Here is a 20,818-nt window from a genome sequence, read left to right on the forward strand (position 1 = left end):
GAGCCGGGCTGCGGGGCGGCCGGTGTTTCGGGCGTTGCTTCCCTCTTCCTCCATCCTCCGCTGCGTTTGCCTTGGCCGTCTCAGAAACCGGGAGGCGCGCCTCGCTCCCGTGAGCGGATGCCGCCTGGACCTCTCCTGCAAACAACCGAAAGACGAGCCAAAAAAGGGCTGATGGGGCCTTTTCCGTGCCTCCAAGGCACAAACGCGGCCCCGGCCGAGCCCAGGCGCGCTGCGAAAGCATCCTGGCCGCCCGGGAGCGAAGCAGGGAGACGTGTCCCCCAGGCCGCGGCGGGCCCTGCGTGGTCCAGCGCGGCGGCGGGTGGGCGCCAACCCCTGGCGGTTCTTACGCTGCCCGTCACCGTGGCCTCTGAGCACCTGCGGGACGCACTGCGCCCCTGGCCCTTTGCAGGAGACCGAAGATGAGGAGGCACCGGGGCCTTGTACGGTTCCGAGCCCCTTCTGCCCTTCTTTATTTTTTTTCCCCCCTCCATCTAAATTGCTCACATAAATATTATATATTATCAGAAACACAAGGCCGGTCCAAATAAGTCCCTTGCACGGTTTCCTTTTAACAACCGCGAGGTCTGTCTGCCCTGAGGATATTGTGGAGTAATTCAATATGCAGGAGGCTCCCCCGGTCCTCGCAAAGGCGCCTCGGTTTGCTGACAGCGTTTTGGTAACTTTGGTAAAGCGCAGGCGTTGCCGCAGAGCTGCGCGGGCAGCAGCAGCCACTCTTTCGGAGGGAAGAAAATATAGGCGCTCGCTCTAACATCTAGGTGAAAATCCTTACGGTTGTCCTTCAGTGCGCGCTGTAATTAATAGAAGGTTTTGGTTTACACTGTTAAGTGTGAAAACATCCTCAGGCAAAAATTAATCAAGTGTTATGTCATGCCGTAAACTACAGCTAGCTCTTTGTTTGACCCAAAAAAAAAAAAAAAAAGCTTGCCACGCAGCAGTTTTTCTTGTCATACTCACTTGGTGGTTTTATTTTGGTCTTCACCCCACTTTCCTGCCCGCCTGCCCTGCAGCCGGCCGGGGGCGCAGACAGGAGCCTGCGAGCTGCAAGTTGTACCGATAGTTTTCCATCCAGCAGGAACTGAAGCTTGAAGATGGATGAGGTGTCTTAGTCCTCTTCTTCTTTTCCTCTTTTTGGGTTTTTTTTTTTTTGATAAATAACAAGAGGTTTCTACTTATGATTTTCTGCCCTTGGGGCTTTATCATTAAGATTAAATAACTGTACTCTCAAGCGTGCCACTGAACAAACATCTTTTCAATTACGTGAGCAACAGATGCTTTAACAAAGGAACTATTGAAAATTCAGAAGGTTCCCCCCTCCCCAAAATTTAAAAAGTATCAGATGACGGAGGAATGCAATTGTTTACCATTACAACTGATCCTTAACTGTCCGTTCACAACGTCTGAGAACACACCGGGGGGTTTTCTATTTTTTATTTTTTTGTTTCCCTCTCCCCAAAGTTTCTTCCGGACTGGCTTTGCGGCCGCGGGGGTCGGCTGGTGGAGCCGGTGGGCGACGTTTTGGGGAGGGCCGGGCGCGCTCTCGCACTCCCTTGGGTTGACCCAACGGCGGTGACGGCCAGCCCGGGTTGAAGTCATCTACGCCGGCGGCAAAAGGCGATGGGGGGCGCTGGGCACCGGTGGGGCAGAGGTGGACCTCCGTCCATGGCGGTGGCCGGCCCAGGAGGGAGACGGGGCGATGCCCATGGGAGATTGGCGATGCCCATGGGAGACGGGGCGATGCCCATGGGAGATGGGGCGATGCCCATGGGAGATCGGTGATGCCCACGGGAGATCAGTGATGCCCATGGGAGATCAGTGATGCCCACGGGAGATCGGTGATGCCCATGGCAGATCGGTGATGCCCATGGGAGACGGGGCGATGCCCATGGGAGATCGGCGATGCCCATGGCAGATCGGTGATGCCCATGGGAGACGGGGCGATGCCCACGGGAGATCAGCGATGCCCATGGCAGATCGGTGATGCCCATGGGAGACGGGGCGATGCCCATGGGAGATCGGCGATGCCCACGGGAGATCGGCAATGCCCACGGGAGATCGGCGATGCCCATGGGAGATCAGCGATGCCCACGGGAGACGGACAGGGAACCGGCAGCAAAACACCGGTGCCAAAACGCTAGGTAGAAAGTAGCCCAAAGGTTTGGGTTTGTGCCGGGGGGTCGGGCGCCCCGCGGTATCCGAAGGCGGCCGGGAGGGCCGGGGAGGACGCTGGCCGCCTGGGCGCTTCGTTTCCTTCCTCCTCCTGGCTCGGTCAGATCCTTTGCGTTATTGTGACTGCTATTTTTTGGTTTGTTTTTTAATCGTGTCTATAAATAGATGTGCTCTCATGCGTCCTGCGAGGCAGAGCTGGGCCAAAAAAAGTCACTCGTGCTGCATAATCAATACGTGAAAACGCAGCGGTGACCGGCTGAAACTAGATCTTGTATTGTTACTTCTGTGGCTGGGAAAAAATGTTGACTAATAAAGATTAAGGGCTTTTTTGTTCTTTTTATGAAATGCTAATGATGAAGACATGTTTGATATGCTGTGAAATACATTTCTCTAATGTGAAGTTTCTGCTTTTTGTTGGGAAAGAGATTCAGTCCCTGGAGGATTTTAGAATTTGTAAATATAAAATTATCTGCTTCAGTGTTTTTTAAAAAAAGGTTGGCAGAAAGCCAGCTTACTTACATTACTGTAATAGAGTTGCTGACCTCTGACATCTGCTGCAGAGAAGTACATTGAATTTTTCATAATATCAGATGATGCAGATCTAAAAACTCAGTACACTCTCCTCCATTATTTAATTCGGGACTTAGTAAAGCACAGTCTTTTTTAGACTAGCAGTTTATACGTGATTAAACTTAATATTGGCGATTGTAATAAATCAGGATTAGTACAGTACTGATTTGTTAATCTAACTTGTATTGATTTTAAGTTGTCTTTATTTAGAAAATAAAAAAAGGGCTCGCTTTTCACAGTGACTGGATTTAATAAGAAGCTCTGTGATAGCAGAGACTCCCCTACTGTTTCTGCTCTTGGCTGGAAAATGTTATTCTTGTATTATTCCAGGAGAAGAAGACGACAAAGAAAAAAAAAAACTCACGCTGCTAAAAATCTGCTGCCTGTGGAAAGATTTTTTTAATACACTGGTGCTTACATATTCTGTTTATGCTAATTGCCTTATAAATAATGCATTTTATTAATCTTACTATTGGCATCTTGATCGTGATAAAGACCCTTTTATTCGCTCTTCTCCCGGCCGCTGCAAGTAAATATCCCGTAGGCCGGGACGCGGCTCGGCTCCCGAAGCGCGACAGCCTCCAGGGCCTCCGCTGCTGGCGGCCTCCCGTTCCTAATTTTCTTTCTTTCTTTCTTTCTTTATTTTGGGGAACATTATCTTCACCTTTATTACCTTTATTGCGCCCCCCCACCCCGCCGTACCGCGACGGGGTGACTGGAGCAACATGCCGCCCTGAGACCCGTCACCGGCGGCAGCGTCCACCCGGGGCCGCGACGGGCCGCGGCCTCCGCCTCCTTTCGGCCAAGAGCCCTAAAAACCGCCTTTCAGCCAAGAGCCCTAAAAACCGCCTTTGCAGCGGGCTGGGGGGGGCAGCAGCCCCGTTGGCCCCCGTTTAAAACGAAAGGGAGGGGGAAACGGTTCCGTAAACCGCCGTGGGGAGGGCTTGGGGGGCTTTTTCTTTCATTTTCTTTCCTTTTATGTTTTTCCCAACTAGAAGTGGTTTCAGCGGCTCCGCACGCGTGGCCCTCGCCCGGCGCGACCCCCCCCCCGGCCTCCCCCCCCCCCCGGCGGCGGGCGAAGCGCTCGGCCCCGCGCGGGCGCCGGGGTTTTCACCCGTGTTCGCGCTTGGCGGCTGGCGCTCGGCAGCCCTCAAGTATGAACAAGATTGTCCTCCCCCCCCCCCCTTATTCTGCTTAGTTATGCTTTTTATTATGTAAACATTAACTGTAATATTACAGTGGGAAGCAGGTATTTGGCAACTGCGCGTTATTTTGCTAAGTTTGCATAGAGGGAGCAGTTTCCAGTTTTAGCAGCTGTAACATGTTTAAACTCAGTTTGTAATGGGATCTGAAGATGAATATTCCCTGTGGGCTCCCCTTAGCTTCATTACTGGAGCCCTGCCAAACTCCGCGCTCCAAAGTATTATTCACGCCTCTTTGCACATACCATGTCAGAGCATGCTCAGTTAATGAATTTTGTTTCCAATGTAGCATAAATTAGGTTTATATTTTAACATAATTTATGTTGCATTTTATTAAAATGTAAAATATTACGATCGCGAGCAATCTAATTTCTGCTCTCTTAAGCCCAAACTGTGTTTGAACATCTAAGTATGTAAATCGGAATTGCATGCTTCGAAGCTGATTCGAGGATAACAAACGAATATCTGAACCAAAGAGATTTCTGCCTTGGAGTCTTAGATTAAAGATAATTAAGGATTCCTGGTATTTGAACAGATTTATGTTGTTTATAAGCAGAGTACATTTTCTTCATAGAGTCAACTTGTCTTTTTTTTTTAAACAAATTATGTTTGCTGTATTAAAGTTCATATTTTTAAAGCCTGAGCCTTGTATTAATCCCACAGTGAGTCATTAATCATACCAAATGCATTATAAAAACTTTAATCACTGAAGTTGAAACCGGGATTGTAATGCAATCCATCCCTTTTAATTACATCAGTTATTTTTCCTTTCAGATCAAGAATTGCAAAGAGGAAGCAGATAGATTAAAACTCAAAACTGTTCGCTGCTTTTGGAGGTGGGGGGGGGGAGGATTTTTTTCTTGCTTGTTTGTTCTTTTTTAGAGCGGTTTCGCACACTTTGTGGAGGGCTAAGTGCCCCGGATAAAAATTCCTTCTTTTATTTATCTCTCTTCCTCCCTCGCTTGCCACGCCGTCCTTCCCGTCTCCGTCCCTGCACGGACGGCTCCAGCTCTCTCCGAGGAAAGCAAAAGCGCTTTTCCAAAGGCGGGGAGCCGGCGCGGGCACCGGGCACCTCGCCACGCTTGTCCGCCGCCGAGGGTCTCGCTGCCGCGCGCGTGCGTGTGCGTCTTGCACTTAGGGGAACCACCGGCCTGGGAATTACGAAGCTGCTTGATAGGTGCTTTCCTGGGGTTGGCTGCGTGCATTTAAGGGCAGGCAGGAAAAAATAATAAAAAAAAAAACGGAGGTAATTTTTTTTTAACCGGTCTGAATCGGGGTGGCTCGTGTCCTCAACTGGAACGAGCCGATGTAGCCACATAAACCGCTGCAGCGTCGCTGACACCTGATTTACACCAACGGCAGCTCCACTGGATTTACACCACGTGATAATCTTGCCAAATAAGTTGATTTATCGTAGTTGGATTTGTGGATGCCGAGTTTACAGGGTTGCTTTTATGCCGCGGAAGAAAATAGATTTATTAAGTAAACTGCTCGTCGTAGATACATTTTGTTCTTTGCTAGAATGGTAAAACTTGATCAATTATTTGTTCCTTAATCCCCTAGATTAATCCTGCCGTATGAAAGATTTATTAAAGGAGAGGAAGATAAGCCACTGCCTCCAGTGAAACCTCGAAAACAGGATAACAGTTCCCAGGAGGGTGAAGCGAAAACAAAAGTGTCTGGAACAAAACGCGTCAAAAATGAAAACCAAAAGAGCAAGAAGGAAAAAGATAACGTGCAGAAACCCCAGGATGCATCTGAGGTTGGTTGCTTTCCTGCTTTTTAACTTTTCAATTAAAAATGTACAGCTTTAATCACTTGAAATCCAGTGATAAAACGTATAATTTAAACTGGTGAATTCTGAGCACCTGGCCTTTCCCTTGGCTGAGCAGCGGAAATCCAGTCGTTGCGGTACCGTCAGTGTTGGGATTTTGCCGGGCTGCAAACAGCCACCGGTTAGCTGGGTATTGCGTGGAAGCGATGGCAGAAAACCAAGCCCTGGACGTAACAAGGATCGTTTCTCCTCATTGTGTTATACAGCGGTCACCGCTAAAAGATCAGCAGCTGCCAAAAGGAAACCACACAAGCACCACAGTTATTTCCTAATCTAAGTATAGGGTGCGGGAACCTCTAATACTGCTGATAATACTGCGGTGACTGTTGGATACAGCTGATTTTTGTAATGGCAACCTCTGGATCAGCCTTTCCGTGCTTGCAGAGGTGTGCACATGCCTGTCAAACGCCAGGATTTTTATCGCGTTACGCGCAATTTCTCTTTGGGCTGAAAGGCTGGTTTTTAGGCAGCCGCCTTGCTGGCCCTCACTGCTCCCTCTCTCTTGCCACAGGTGATTTCCCGCTGGGAGAGGTCCCTCTCCTGCCAGCCGGTTCCCACGCAGGGCCTCGTTCAGGGCCGTCGTAGGACCGGCCGCGTGCAACAGATTTAATGTTCACAGCCCATGATAAGATAGATGAGTAAAATTCATATTTGTCTGCAAATAAAGGGTTTGCTAAGTGATGCAAAATCAAAGGGGATTTTGCTCTGGTGTGCCTCAAGCACTTTTTTGTGTGCGTCCTACCCGCTCTCTCCTGTGCCCCACTTGCACCCGGGTGCGAATGAGTCCCTGAAGCTCCTCACGCACAGCCCCGTGCACGAGATGTTGCTTTTCCCCTCTCAGCCTGCCAGATCGCAGCAGCCTTCGAGGCGTTGCAGTGAAAGTAAGTATTTAAGGAATGCCAAAAGCCACGTGACGTGCCCGGCAGACGAGGGCTGCTCCCTTGACTTCGTTGCTGTCTGGCAGGTACATAAGACTTGCCTGTTTCTAAACCAGTTTAGAAATCGGTATTGACTCAGCTTGCAACAGTCCTCCTCCTCGCTGTTTAAAAAATCACGGAGCCAGTAAACACGGCTGCATCTGAGACTTTGCCTGCTCAGTTTCAAGAACGGAAAAATTTCATTTTTGTGTCCCGCTCCCTCTTTAAGTCTTGCTTACGATGGCAAGTCTCATCTCCTGTCCGAACCAGAATTTGTGTTTTGAGTTGCCTTGATCAACAGCACCTCTAATATCCAATGTAAGGGCACTTCACAGAGAGGGCCGGGGTTTTTTTGTTTTCTCTCACACTATAATTTTAAAGCAGGGAACCCTGTTGGGGGCAGAACCCCTCTGCTTCTGATTAAAAATACATAGAGAGGAGAGTGCACACAGACCTACTTAAGTCACTGGAAGGTTGCAACGCAAATTGCCCACAGCAGGGAAATGCGAAGTTAAGGCTTGTGCTCCGTTCCCCTGTCATTCCTTTGTGCCTGGTTATTTATTGTGGGGCCTTGGATCAGCAAGATACGTTACATGCTATCGGTCCTGCCACAGCTCGGCACAACATAACAAGTCAGCGATGGAGCGTCAGCCTTAACTTTGAATTTCCTCGCTTTTGTTGTTCCCTATCTCAAACTTCCTGCTGCTTAAACTGCAGTTATTTTTGTGTGTGATTTGCAGGAAGAGTTCCTAAGCTGTGCTTATCGGAAATGTAAGGCGCCTGGAAGAGACAATAAAAATGTACAATCGTAGCAGTTTCCTATTGTAGGATGGTACCTTTTACAGCCGAATTAATCTGTCCTCTCTGACTGGGATGAAGGGCAGCGTCCTGCCCCTGTGTGATCAGGGTGGGCAATTAAGGACGTCAGCCTGATGCGGGTCACGGTAGGGGCGGGTGGGTACCTGGAGCCTGGGCGGCAAAGGGGCCCGCAGGGCTGGGCGCGAGCTCGCTGGTGCCATGCCGTGGGACAGGCTCCGTGTCCAGGCTGTGACCTTTCCGGTGGCTGGGAAAACAGAGACGCCCAGTCCCGTCGTGAAATCCGAGCCTGCCTGGAGCAAGGCAGAAGGTCGCGTGTCCCTCAGACCTGGCACACTCTTTGGCAGCCGGTCCCCTGCCAGGTTTTGTCATAGGCATCCCGCTTGGGTGCGTCCTCGTCCTGGGACAGCGGTGGCAGCTGCTGCTCATAGGGAACCTCCATAGCTACGTCTGTAGATGGAGACATGGCCACCACCAAGCCGCTCTGTGGCCTAGGAGCTGGCCATGGCTGCTCTCTGAAAAAGCGTACTCGAGCTGCAAGGGTGCAGTCCTCCCGGTTGCACGCTCGCCTCATGCACAATGACAAGTATGTAAGGAGAGAATATAACTTTATTAGGGCCGCATTTGCTTTTTGCGCTCATCACTGTTTTCCTGCCATCACAATGACATTGTCAGTGTAACAAGGTACGAGGCAAAATGCTATTAGCCTTAGACAGCACATTTCCTCACAATAGCTAAAACTTCCATCAAAATGTTACTTAACAGAGACAAAGAGCAGAATGTACAGTTATTAAATATGATTTCTCCTCCTTTTTTTCCTCCTTGCTTTGCTCATCTGTCTGGTATTTTCCTGTAATTTTATAAGCTCAAGAGACTGGTGATAGTACTTTGTAAAGGACCTAATGATGGTATTTGGACTGAAAAAGGCAGCTATTAGTTTAAAAAGAAAGAGTTACAATGACTAACAGACACTGTAGCTAATAGGCCAACCAAACACACACAAGAATATTTAAAAGCAGCTGTGAAGAAATACATCTCTAAAATGGTTAGAGGCGTTAGGTCCTTTTCTTGTCCCTCATTCCAATCGATGATAGACCATAAAGCAGCATTTAGATAATAACTTTCTTGATGCATCTTATCTTTACAACTAAGAGAGAAAGAAAACAATAATAATAAAGGGCTCACACAATGCTGCTGTTTTATGACTGTCTTCAACCACGACATGTCAGAGGAGAACGACAGCGGTTCTGAAAAGGGCCGTCAGTCAGCTGGATCGCAGATGGGACGCTCTAATGACCTCTGCGGGTCGCAGTTCAGCCGGCTACATAATGGGATGAATAGCGCGAATTGTGCGCACGAGCTTTATTAATGGGGGAGCAGAAAGAGCTGCAGCCCCATTGACGATAACAGATAAAAGCTATGTTTGTAATGGCGTGCACACACACTTACTGAATGTTGACAACTTCATTTTAATCCGTTAATAAAAAAATGTGTGTCCCAGTTAAGCTGTGGCACTGATTTGCTGTCTGCAATAGGGATTCCCACTATTCCATTTCTATCATTTTCACACTTTAATGCAGAACCGGGTGTGAATGATCTCTTCTGTGATCACTGAATTTTAAGATAGCCAAGTTGGAGGCGCTGTCTTTTTGGCGTTATACAAGAAAAAAACATTAGGATTGGTTTGTAATTTTTATTGGTGAAGTTGGAGAGAAATTTCTATAGCCTTACTGATTACGTTATGAAATACGCTCTTCTGCATTGGCCTAATTAATTGTAAAGAGTGTAAGCTCAGCGTTCAGCGATCTGGTCAAGCCAGCAACGCCTCTAGTCAGGTTACAAACGTACTCTTTTGAAACGCCTTATTGCAACACCCAGCAGGGATGCTGTAATTCTTAATATTTCCAGGAGGTACATTTCTTTGTTTGACGCTGATACCTGGTATTAGAGCTTTCACATTCCAACAAGGGGATTGACAAGTACATCGCTCAAAGTAGCAAACAGTGTACTGTGTATGATTTTATGAACAGTCTGCCAGCACGCACAGCATTCTTATTACTGTCTATTGAATCATTTTATTAGGTTTCATCAGAACAAGAGAAGGATCAAGAATCAGTAGACCAGAAAAATTTCCCTGAACATCCTACAGCAGGAGAGATGAAACAACCCATGCAAGGGCCCCCATCTCTTTCAGCAGAGGCAGCTTGGCCACTACCTCTTGAAAAGACAGACTTGACAGAAAGCAGCTCAAATGGTGAGAAGGCCAAGGAGGAAGTCCAGCACTCGTCCTCTTTCTCAAGTATATCGATGCCCTTAGAGGAGGAGACCATGCTGGATGCCAGCATCACCAAGCGGTTGCACCCCTCGGCAGATGCCCTGGAAGACACAAAGCCAGAACAAAGATTACACAAAGCTTTTACTGACAGCCTAGAAAGTGACCCTCCAGAAATGCCCTTCACGGCTTTCCCGGTCCAGCTGCCCGCTCAAAGCGACATGGAAGATGACAAATTGCCAGAGATGGCCGATTACATTGCAAACTGCACAGTCAAAGTGGATCAGTTGGGAAACGAAGATATCCACAACGCACTGAAGCAAACACCCAAAGTGCTGGTGGTCCAGAACTTCGACATGTTCAAGGAGAAGGAGCTGCCCGGTTCCATGAATGATGATTCCACTTTTGGTTACACCCCGCTCCTCTACTCGAAGGGCAATCCAGGCATCATGTCACCCCTGGCAAAGAAAAAACTGCTCTCACAGGTCAGTGGGGCCACCTTGTCTTGTAGCTATCCGTATGGCTCTCCTCCGCCTTTGATTAGCAAAAAGAAACTAAACAGCAGAGATGAACTGTCCTCAAGCATATCACAAGGTCCCCACACCCTTAATTCGGATCCTGTAGCAATTAATAGGCCATCAGTCATACAACACGTACAGAGTTTTAAAACCAAGGAAGAAAGGAAATCGATTAATGACATTTTTAAGCATGACACGCTAAGTAAACCGGATCATCAGCGCTGTGATTTTTCAAAACATCACCTCAGTTCTCTTGCCGAGTCGTACGTACCGAAGACAGATATCCAGGACTGCAAAGATAAAATGAGTGAGAAAAGGGCACTGCAGCACTCCCATGTGCCCACTTTCTTGGCAGATTTTTATTCATCACCTCATCTGCACAGCCTTTACAGGCACACAGAACACCACCTTAATAACGAACAGGCATCAAAGTACCTCCCTCGGGACATGTTCAGAGAGTCGGAAAATATTTCTACTTTTACTCAACACAAACACCAAGAAAAACTGAATTTAAGTTATCACCCATCTTTGCATCAGCAAGAAAAAAAGGCGGCAGTGGAGGCCTCTTCAGATGATCAGCCAACAGATTTGAGTCTTCCAAAGAGCGTACACAAACAGACTGCAAAGGCTCCAGGCTCCGGCCTCCCTCATTCATCCATGGCTCAGCAAGAAGGCAAAAGCATCTCCCAGTTCCCGGCTGCGAGCAGCCAGGCCATGAGCCTAGACTGCAACCCCAAAGCTTGCCGTGTGTCTCCCATGGCCATGACGGCCCCTAAAAAACACAGCGAGCTGCTCCACAGGTCTGGGAAACAGCAGGCCCAGAGACTCGAGAATCTGAGGAAGATGGAGGGGATGGTGCATCCTATCATCGGCCGCAGGACGAGCCCTCAAACCATCGGGGCCGCCCGGCCTTTGAAAAGGAGCCTAGAGGATTTGGACAAGGTCATTTCTGAAAAAAAAATCCGAGCTGTCTCTCCTCTGCACGTACCAAAGGAGACCCCGGCGAAAGAAAAGGTTCCCGATCCGGAGGGGGAAGGCAGCAAATCCGTGCATGGCCTACATTCTGGCAGCATGTTGGAAAGCCACAAATTTCCCCTTTCAGCCCCTATCTTCACAGGCCTGTATCCAGGAACGCTATGTGCAGGGTTGAACAATCGCCTCCCACCCGGGTATTCTCATCCTTTACAGTACTTGAAAAATCAGACCGTGCTTTCCCCACTAATGCAACCTTTGGCTCTTCATTCCTTCATGGTGCAGAGACAATTCCTTACGTCCCCTGCAAATTCGCAGCAACTGTACAGACACTTAGCTGCAGCAACACCTGTAGGAAGTTCATATGGTGACCTTTTGCATAACAGCATTTATCCTTTAGCTGCTATAAACCCTCAAGCTGCATTTCCACCTTCCCAGCTGTCCTCTGTACATCCCAGCACAAAACTGTAAATTCCTTCACTCACACAAAAAAAAAGTCTGAGGAAAACAAAGTAATGTTAAGTTAGTGACATTCCTTCCCCTGTGATGATGTCTTGCAGAATTAGCAATCTGTATTTTTGTTAACCAGGATGCAGTCTTACCCTGTGCAGCGGAACGCTTCCGAGTTGGATCCAGACAGGACTGCTGCTTTAATTCTGGCTCCCACATCAGCCCCTTCTCCCCTTCTCCTGCCCCCTGCAAAAAAAGAAAAAAAAAAAGAAAAAGAAAAAAGAAAGAAAGAAATCATTGCCTTTTGCATATGTGTTTTCTGAAAGGACTTGTATATGGTGAGAGCAAAAGTTCAAAGGGAGCCATGGAAATGCAGGTCCAGTCCTGAGCTCACTGAAATCAGAGGTGATGGTTGCGTTCAGTTTTCATTGAGCCGAGGATCAGAGGCGTTGCGTTGTTTCAAATGAGTCCAGGACTCGAGATGAACCTGAAAAGGAGAAGAGGGCCGTGAATCCATACAATCATTAGATGTGCTTTTTGGGGTAACTTTTCCTGACTTTTAAAGATTCAATCAATGCAATGTATAATAAAAACGGCAATAGATTTTTTTCATTTTAACACTATTAGAACAGAAGGGTAAACACTGTTTAATTTGACTGTACATATCCACTTCGTAAACTACCAGTGTCACATTTGGTCACAATAATTTATATAGTTTTGTTTGTCCAGTATATTCTGTGCTCTTTATGTTTGTTTTTTTGTTTTTGTTTTTTTTTTTAAATTAAACAGTATCATTTTATCTGCAACTTTTTTTAAAGGCTGTGGCTGTCCTAATTTTTTTTTTTAATGTGTTTGTAATTCTTCCAGTTCCTTTATACTTTTGAGCAGCGTTTTTGTTTTGTTTTTGTGGTAACATTTACTGTTTACAAACTGAAGCAACTGAATCTTAATGGATGAATCTTAATGGATATAAACATACTGTAGGTAATATAATGGTGCGAGGATGCAAACAAAGTTCCTTTTCCTATGGTCCGATCCCGCAAGGTGCTGAGCACCTGCCGTTCTCCTAGTGTTGTTGCAATGGCTCATACGCTGCTTTTTCCCTCCTGCCGAGCTTTGCTTTCCCGTATTGTGGTCCGTGAACTTGTCAAGAGTTGTACTTACCTTACCTAGGCTGTGAAACCCTCCTGCGTACCAGAGAAACGATTTAGGAAACAAAACCTCACTGGCACAAGCTGCTGAATAACAGAGGAGTGCAGAAAATGGATTTGTGGTTTGCGAGAATGTCAAGAATTTCGGGAGTTAGAACAGGAGCCAATGTGGAATTGAACCAGAGGGTTTGCGAGCCCGGGGCTCGGTGGCTGGGTCGGGGTTATCCGCCGTGGCCGCGCGGCCAGCCCGGCCTCCTGGCTCGAGAGCGCCGCCGGCGTCCCGTCCGTGGCCGCGCGTCTCCGCTGGTGTCGGTCAGCAGAGCGCCCCTGGAATTGCAGCCCCACGGGGCTAAAAAAGGAACTTGTAGCCTGTTGGGATGCTCCTTGTGCACCCACGCTGGGCACTAAGGCCCTCGTCCTGGGAGTCCTTTCAAAGAGTAAAAGCCCGGGAGTGAAGGGACTGGGTTTTCGTAACGAAAGAGCTTCCCTGTGGATGTGTGTTCGCTTTGAAGGACATCACCACCATGCAGCTAAGCATAGACATTGACAAAAAGAAGTGTGACTTGGAGGCATTTTACAATGTGAATTTGGTTGTGATTCAAACCATCTCAGTTACTGTTCAAAGACAGCATAATCAATACAAAAACAGAAATGGAAACTACTAAGAAACACTTTGCATGCTAGGCATGTCATTAAAATTTCCCGTGATATGAAGCCAAATACAATATATAATGTATCATAGTTAATATCCAAAGGTGGAAACCAGAATAATATACTCGTCTACTGTTAAAGATCCAGCTTCTTCAATTAAATACTCTATATTCCTGTGGTAAAACTATATTTAATTGATCGGTAAACAGACTAGTAGAATTTAGAACATGAACGTGCCAATGCAGAGTATCCTGCTGTTCCACAAGTCGTAAAGGACTCAAAATCGCAAGCTCAGCTGGGCAGAGGCCATAATGTTGAGGACATCTCTAGTAAAGTTGCACTAGATCTGAATCACGTAAGAATCAGGGGTTTGGGGGGGGGGGAGGCGGGGGGGCGGAAGGAGAGAGAATATAAAAATCTACAGCAAACACAAATACAAGCTTGTCTCTCTTTTTTTTTTTTTTTTTTTTTGCAAATCAAAACACTTTTCTTTCTTGTTTAGGCTAAATTGTGTGTCCTGGATTTATGCATTTGTTTACACGAGGTGTCCGATTTCGCTTTTGATGACGTCATGTTGGAATTTGATCATAGCATTTTTAAAACAATGTTAACACAGTGCGGGGGCAGGGGGGAAGAGGAGAGGGGAAGAAGGCTCTTTGCTTGTTCCACGAGGAGACTGGCCGTTTCTGGCTGAGGAAGCTCATAATAAACTGGGCAAAACATCAGGACAAATAAAAAGAAATGGTAGCTTAAACCCCCAACAGAAGCAGCGCATTATTTGTTTAAAAACTCTTAACACAAATCTTGGAAATGTTTCAAAAGACTATTGAATTCTCCATTGGCCAAAAACTCTTTTTTTTTTTTTTTAATGTCTTAAATGGGGCTTTGTTTGCATTGTTTGAGTTCAAGGGGCCTTATTATTGAATGAAATTGCACAAGCCTTTCTTTGTGCAATCAAACCATTGTTATTGGTAGGTTTGTAAAGGAAACTGTGGAATCTAATTGGCAATAGAGTCATAAATCTATTTACCAAGAACCAGTTCCAAGAACTGTTGCAATTCAAATGCACTATGTCCAGGATTCATTAGGGATTTTAAAGGTTGTGAGATTAAAAGAAAAAGGCCCAGCAACAACAGCTTGCATGTAACTTCTGGTTACAGGCTAAGTTTGACTTTAGGAAATGCGTTAAGAGCGGAATCTGGCTCTTGGAACAAAGGCTGTATTTTGCAATAGGTCCGTCTTAGTTATTTAGTTGTTTGACATGAAAGGTTTGCACAGTGTATCGGTGCATAGAAAGCAGTTTGTTACAATTAAAAAAAAATTGACTTTGCAGCATACGGAATTGGTGGACGAGTCCGTAAGTACTGTATCTTACTGTGTTGACATGTCTACCGCAGTTTCCGGGGGGGTCACTGGACTATTTTGCGTAGCGTGCCTTCAGAGACCACGGTTCGGTTCCCTTCACTCGCTCTTTCCCATGATCACTTTTTTTGTAGTGGTCAACTAGGTCGCATCTGGTCCAATTTTACAATTGTCATGATTTTAATGAGAAATGGGAATTCTTTCACTGATATGAGGCCTGCAGCATTGAAACTATTACCTTGAGCACTTACTATGGTGTTTGCTGTAAATGTGGTTGATATTTCACTTGTTCTCTTCCTCCTCGTCCCCTCTTCCCCCAACCCCATAGTTTTAATATGTTCTAATAATGGCAGCATAATCTACTAGCTGTTTATACTTTTTTAACTTTCTTTTGTTGTAAATATTGTATACTTCTTGTGATTCAAGTTATGTAGCCTCTATGCTCTGTAAGGTGATGATTTGTATATATAAAAATGGCCCAGTAATATTATATAGTTTCCCATTTAAAAGGTTATTGAGTAACCTTTGCATTAGTTTAAACACTACCAGAAATAAAGCTGAGCCAACTATAAACACTCAATTTTTGTATGTTTTCCAAATTGTACTTATTAATGCTTTTGATACTGTATTATGTGCCAATAGTTTCCCAATCACATAGCAGGCAAAAGATATTTTGTACTTTTTGATCCACTGTAATATTTAATAAAAAATGTTACTATCTGTTCCCTTTTGTGTTTGATTAATAATTCTGTAAACAGCGCTTATCGCAATGGATTACATATTATCCCATCCGACCTTTCAGCCCTCTTATATTGGCTTTTCTAGAGAAAATTATCCCCTCCTGCAAATGATTAGATTACAGAAATGGAAGTTTGCAATTTCCTAAAGGAGGAAGAGACAAGATCTTCAGTGCCCCTCTATTTTGGTAATGCACTCGCATTGAAGTGTGGCTGCGGTCAGGCTGACTGTAAGAATAGCTTCTGATGGGATAACATTCGTGCTTAGCCAGTGGCTTCTGCAGCAAATTTGCTCTATTTGCATCTCAGAGCAGGATTTTTTTTTTTTTTTTTTTTTGCCAGTACTGCAGACTCAAGCTGGGATCTGAACAGCCTCTGTTCTTCCTAGCTCAACCACAAGTAAGATTTTGGAGTCAGATGTTAACTAATAGTTGTGCTGATGCCAGTAAACAAGCACCAAGTAAAGTTCACTTATGTTCTGCTCCTTGCTGAGTCCAAACCCCCCAACCTTGGTGACCTTTTAGGAAAGCTGTCTTGCAATGAACGCTGTTGAGTGCAGTTATGTTCCTGTCCTCCTGAGCTGAGAAACTCATTTACTTTGGTGTGTTTCAGGAATGTATACCACCACGCCATGCACGTGTCGGCACTGAGGGCAGATTTGGTGGCTGAGGCCACCCTGTGGTCCCAGATCATGGCTGAACTCTGTGGTCCTGGTAAGTATATGTGTGTATGTGTGTGTGTGTGTGTGTGTGTGTGTGTGTGTGTGTCCATGGTCTGCAGGGAAACCTTACCCATCCCTGGGGGGTTCCCAGGAGCTAATAGTTGTGAGCCCACGGAGGTCCCAAAAGCGACTGCTGCTTCATGCTTCTGCCCTGCAGCGCAGCACGGATGGGTCGCTGGCACCCCTGGCGCTCATTCCCGCTCAGCATCTGCAAGGTAGCACAACCGGGGGGCGGAGAGGGGGGTCAAAACAAAGCGCAGTTACTGAGCAAGCTGTTGCCAGCACTGTACTCCCCCGTGCTGTGAGGAAGGAAGAGCAAGTACAGCCAGCACACAGAGGGGACAGGGACAGTTGCTCGACTTAAGTGTCACTACAACCAGTCAAGCACAGCCCAGGTTGCTGTCACCATTCGATGAGGCTTCCAGGTGTGTGCTGTGGCTGAGGGAGAGTTGCAAAAAAAGCATTTCTTATGCATGCTGGAAATGAGGGGAAATACCAGCTAGGGTGAAGAACAGGCTTGGCACGTTTGTTCTTCCGAGCAGGCTGTGGTGGTGAGTGCCATGGTTTCAGTACGCAACGTGTCGGGGTGAGTGGACGGAATCAGCCTTTGTCTGTTTTAACCTGCTGCCTAATAATTTTCTTGGGTACTTGTTTATTGTTGTATTGTGAGAAACGGCAAACAATTATGCCATATCCGCATCAGTCATGAAACTATAGCAGGGGGAATAGGGACACAGATGGATTCTGGTCTTTGTAGTAGCTGCACAGGTAGCCAAAGCAATTTGGTTTCCTGGGCCATACTTTTTTGGCAGTTTAAGTTTCCATTTGCCCACTGCGTTTCTTGTTACTGTGCCTTTACCAGGGTTTCCAGCACCATGGGGCAGTCAGATAAGGAGAACGTGTGCAGGTGCCTTAGCTCCTACGTAGCAGGGGCTGAGCTCCAGCTCATGCCTGCTGGCACCGTTGCCGGTGGCTCGTGCTAACAAGACCACCGAATGGCATCCAGCCTGCCGGAGGCTGCAGATCCCACAGCAGCATCTGAGAATGGGAATGTGTCTAGAGAGTAACTCTTCTAGTTCCCACGAGAGTGTATTAGCACAGGGGGGTGTACGTGGATACACCAGACTATGACCTGCACGCATTCACTTCTGCTGCCCCTGCTCTGGGGGAGCTACCCGTAAGCAGAGTGCCGGCATTGACAGCATCCCATTTCCCCCCCACCGCCCCCCCAAGTTACAGCTACCAGAGGTCATGGGTCAGTCATTAGTTCAAATGCTTGATGAAGGTGATTTTAAACTGAGCTGCTAGGCTTTGCACAGAAATGGCGGAGAGACCAGCAGGGGCTCTGCCCCACCAGGACAGCAGTGGTAACAGTTATCTCCAGTACCCAAGGAGTTGGGAATTTCTTAAAATACTGCAGGTGAATTTTCTAAAGTGCTTCTGGCCAGGCCTTCCTTGCAAGGCAATGAACTGCTGCAAATGCAGTATGGACACCCTCTGTGCCTGTGCAAGCTGTGTAGTTTGGGAACGAGTTTGCACTGAAGTGACCTGAAGGGCTTGCAGTGGATCACAGGCATCTTCTCAAGGCTTAGCTGCCCCTTTGAGGGACTAGTGCAGGCCTGCAAGGAGCAGCAGCCCAAGCAGTCCGTCACAATTACAACTGAGAATAGTCTAGTAGTTATATTAGTGACTCACAACCACTTCCAGTTTTGAAGGCTGAATGTCTTGTGGTCTGAGCGGGGACAAGGGATGCTGTGCCACTGGCTTGCTGCATGCTGAGTTTGTCACACCATTTTTTCTCCTGCTGTCAGCAGTGGGAAATTAATGGTTTTGTGGGGCTGAAGGAAAGCAGAAATGCAAAAGATCATGGGGCTCACTGCAGTTTAGTTCTCCTGAGCAGGGTCTGTTGTTTTTGCATCTTGCATTTCTGCAAGAAGGGGGTTCAGGTGGAAGCAGGAATTCTAACAGTAGTGCCCCTGTGCCATGTTCCTTTGCAGTAGTGACCAACATGCATGTAGGAAGGAGATCCCAGCTGTGCTTCAAGGGCAGCCTCTCAGAAACGGGGAGGCCTGGCAGCTGGGGCCACAGTGAGTCAGTGCCTTGAGGATGTCAAAAAGAAATGCCAAAGGAAGCGCCCTAAACTCTACCTCCAACAGCAACCTCGGTGCCTTGCTCGAGGCTGCAAGGAAGTAAGTGCAGCCTGACTCCTGCTGCCTGGGCTGGGCAGCCTCCCAGCCCCTCGGGATCTGGGCCACTGACCCAGTGTCTGCGAGCACTGGCTTTGGTGCCCATGTTTGCCTGCCAGTACTGAACGCACTTCACCTGCTTTCCAGGTAAATGTTCTACTAGGATGGTGCATGCTCTGGCCTGGGGCTTCCTCTTTCCTTCCTACTGAAAGAGCACCACTAGCACCACTTTCGTAGGCTAATTAAATATTTGCTTGGCCAGAGCAGGAATGTTACTCCATTTCCTAGAGAGTAAGGTGGTTTCCTATGAAAGGCGAGGCCAGGGTTTTGATTCCCGTTGTCAGCCCGGGAGTGGGGTGTCTCATACTATCTCTGTCCCTGCTGGATCTGGCTTGGGCATTCAGATCAGCCTCTGCCACATTCTTGCATGTGAAAGCAGTGCTCTCTCTCCACAGCCCTTCAGTTCCTGCCATCGGTCCGGTGATTACAGCCAGATTACGTGTGTAGATTAGCATACAGTAAGCAGCGTGCCTATCCTACATATAAAATACTTAAATATTCCTCAACATAGAAGAAATCTGAGCTTCCTGTCTCTTGAAAGTCTCTCCTACCCATGAGACCCATTAGGCCAGGTGGGAAGGAGGGAACAGAGTCCTTCTGAGGCCCAAGTCCTGTATGTGCACATTAGCACTCTGTCCTTTCTAAGAGGATTGCCAGTGGGAGCAGATACAAGACCCCACTGCAGAATAGGCTTGGGAACAGTGCTGGGTCCAGGCTGTGACTGACTATGAGGATTTCATGGTACGCTTGGGATTTTAATGGGATTTTAGTACGGTCCATTCCATGTGTCAACAGAGCAGAGCAGGGAGCTAGAGCAGCATGGACATCTTGCACTGAAATTCAGGTTTCTTTGCAAGTCTTCTGTTGACCTCTCAAGGCAGTCTTTGGCTGACCGTTTTCCCGCATCCCTTAGTCTGGCTATTTCAGTCCTCAGGTCAATGCTGGCCCCGTGAGACCTGAGAGCCTGATGTTATCACATACCACACAGGACATCTGTAAGCCTTTCATGAAAAGCCAGGACACACGAGGCTGTGAACAGATGGAGGTCATAGGCACAAGAACACCCTGCCTTGCGCTGATCCTGGAGCATTCATCCAGCCTCCTGTTTGCAGGCCCCTTGGCATGGGCACCTGTCAGACTAGTAGCTGTATCTCCCAGGGGTATTTCGGAGGCAGAGCAGAGTCCCATCTAACACTGCCTTGAAGCCAGCCCGTTGAGAATTGGGCCCTTCCTCTTCCCCTCTCATACAGTCAGTGTCTCTGCTCCTTGGAGAAGTTTCCAGGAACATTTTTAAGAAAGTTTCTGCTCCTGAGAGGCACACCCTGCACACAGTCATTACAGGTAATCCTCACTGGCACTGTAATTACTCTGAAAAAGAGAGGGCTCGCCCACAGGGTTTCCAAGAATATATGACACCTTTGGTTTCTTCCAGGCAAGCCTGGAGCAGGAAAAATGCAGCCTGTATCTTTGCCTTCCCCAGTTTCTGTAGGCTCGTGAACAAGGTGGTATCGGAGTATGTTGCCATATTGCCTCTCCTGTCTGAAGAGAAGCCTGGAAGGACAGGATGACCTTGATGAAAGAAAATGGAGCAGCCACTAAAGGAACCCAGATCACCTTCATGTGCACCTGGATCTGGGATTATTTAAGGTTTGCATTTGTCCAGGAGAAAGCAGGGGTCTGGAACAGCGCAGGAGGGCGACTAAAGCCCCGAGCTGAGGCAGCTGCAGGGTAGCTTTGCTCCCATGCTTTGGCCAGGAGCTAAGATACCCTCCCGGGCAGTGCTGCCTCCCTCCCGTGTTCGACACAGACGCCTATTTTTGAGGCTGCACGCATGCAGCCAGCGGACAGGGCTGTGAGGCCTGTTGGATACAGCTTAATCTTTGTTTTCATTTAGCTTTGCAATTTATCCTTTACAGGATTTAAAAAAAAAAAAAGGGAATTAAAAATGTTACATGCTCCATCTAGTGTCTTACCTGAGGAATAAGCCCCTGAAACGTTACGGGGAAAAGCCTGGGATGGGACATTTTATGTCCCTGTGGTCAGCACTCCTGTGCTTCTAGGGACTGGGTTTTTTTCCCCTTCTTCATTTAACTCGGCACTGCAGGATTTCACGGACACGGAGAGGACAAATGCGTTTAAAAAAATCAGATTAGACAAATTCACGAAGGATCTTTCTGACTATTAAAAAACAACTGCTCCTCTGAGAAGACCC

At 47.3% G+C, this 20,818-nt stretch overlaps 1 protein-coding gene across 9 annotated transcripts in view; it reads left to right on the plus strand.

Moving 5' to 3' along the window:
* The window catches only part of ARID5B (AT-rich interaction domain 5B), a 109,411-nt gene extending 93,059 nt beyond the window's left edge, over positions 1-16,352 (plus strand). For 6 of the 9 annotated variants that reach the window (XM_068950812.1, XM_068950808.1, XM_068950809.1 and 3 more), the window contains 2 exons: positions 5,523-5,721; positions 9,609-13,924. In XM_068950812.1, the coding sequence (XP_068806913.1) occupies positions 5,523-5,721; positions 9,609-11,759 (2,350 nt within the window). In that variant the 3' untranslated portion in view covers positions 11,760-13,924. Of the gene's footprint in view, positions 1-5,522; positions 5,722-9,608; positions 15,628-16,251 lie in introns of those variants that run through there. The other 3 variants (XR_011142255.1, XM_068950806.1, XM_068950807.1) reach the window with 3 other exon arrangements.
* The last annotated feature ends 4,466 nt before the right edge of the window (positions 16,353-20,818 follow it).

Source organism: Struthio camelus, chromosome 7, assembly GCF_040807025.1.
Source record: "Struthio camelus isolate bStrCam1 chromosome 7, bStrCam1.hap1, whole genome shotgun sequence".
NCBI classification, from domain to species: Eukaryota; Metazoa; Chordata; class Aves; order Struthioniformes; family Struthionidae; genus Struthio; species Struthio camelus.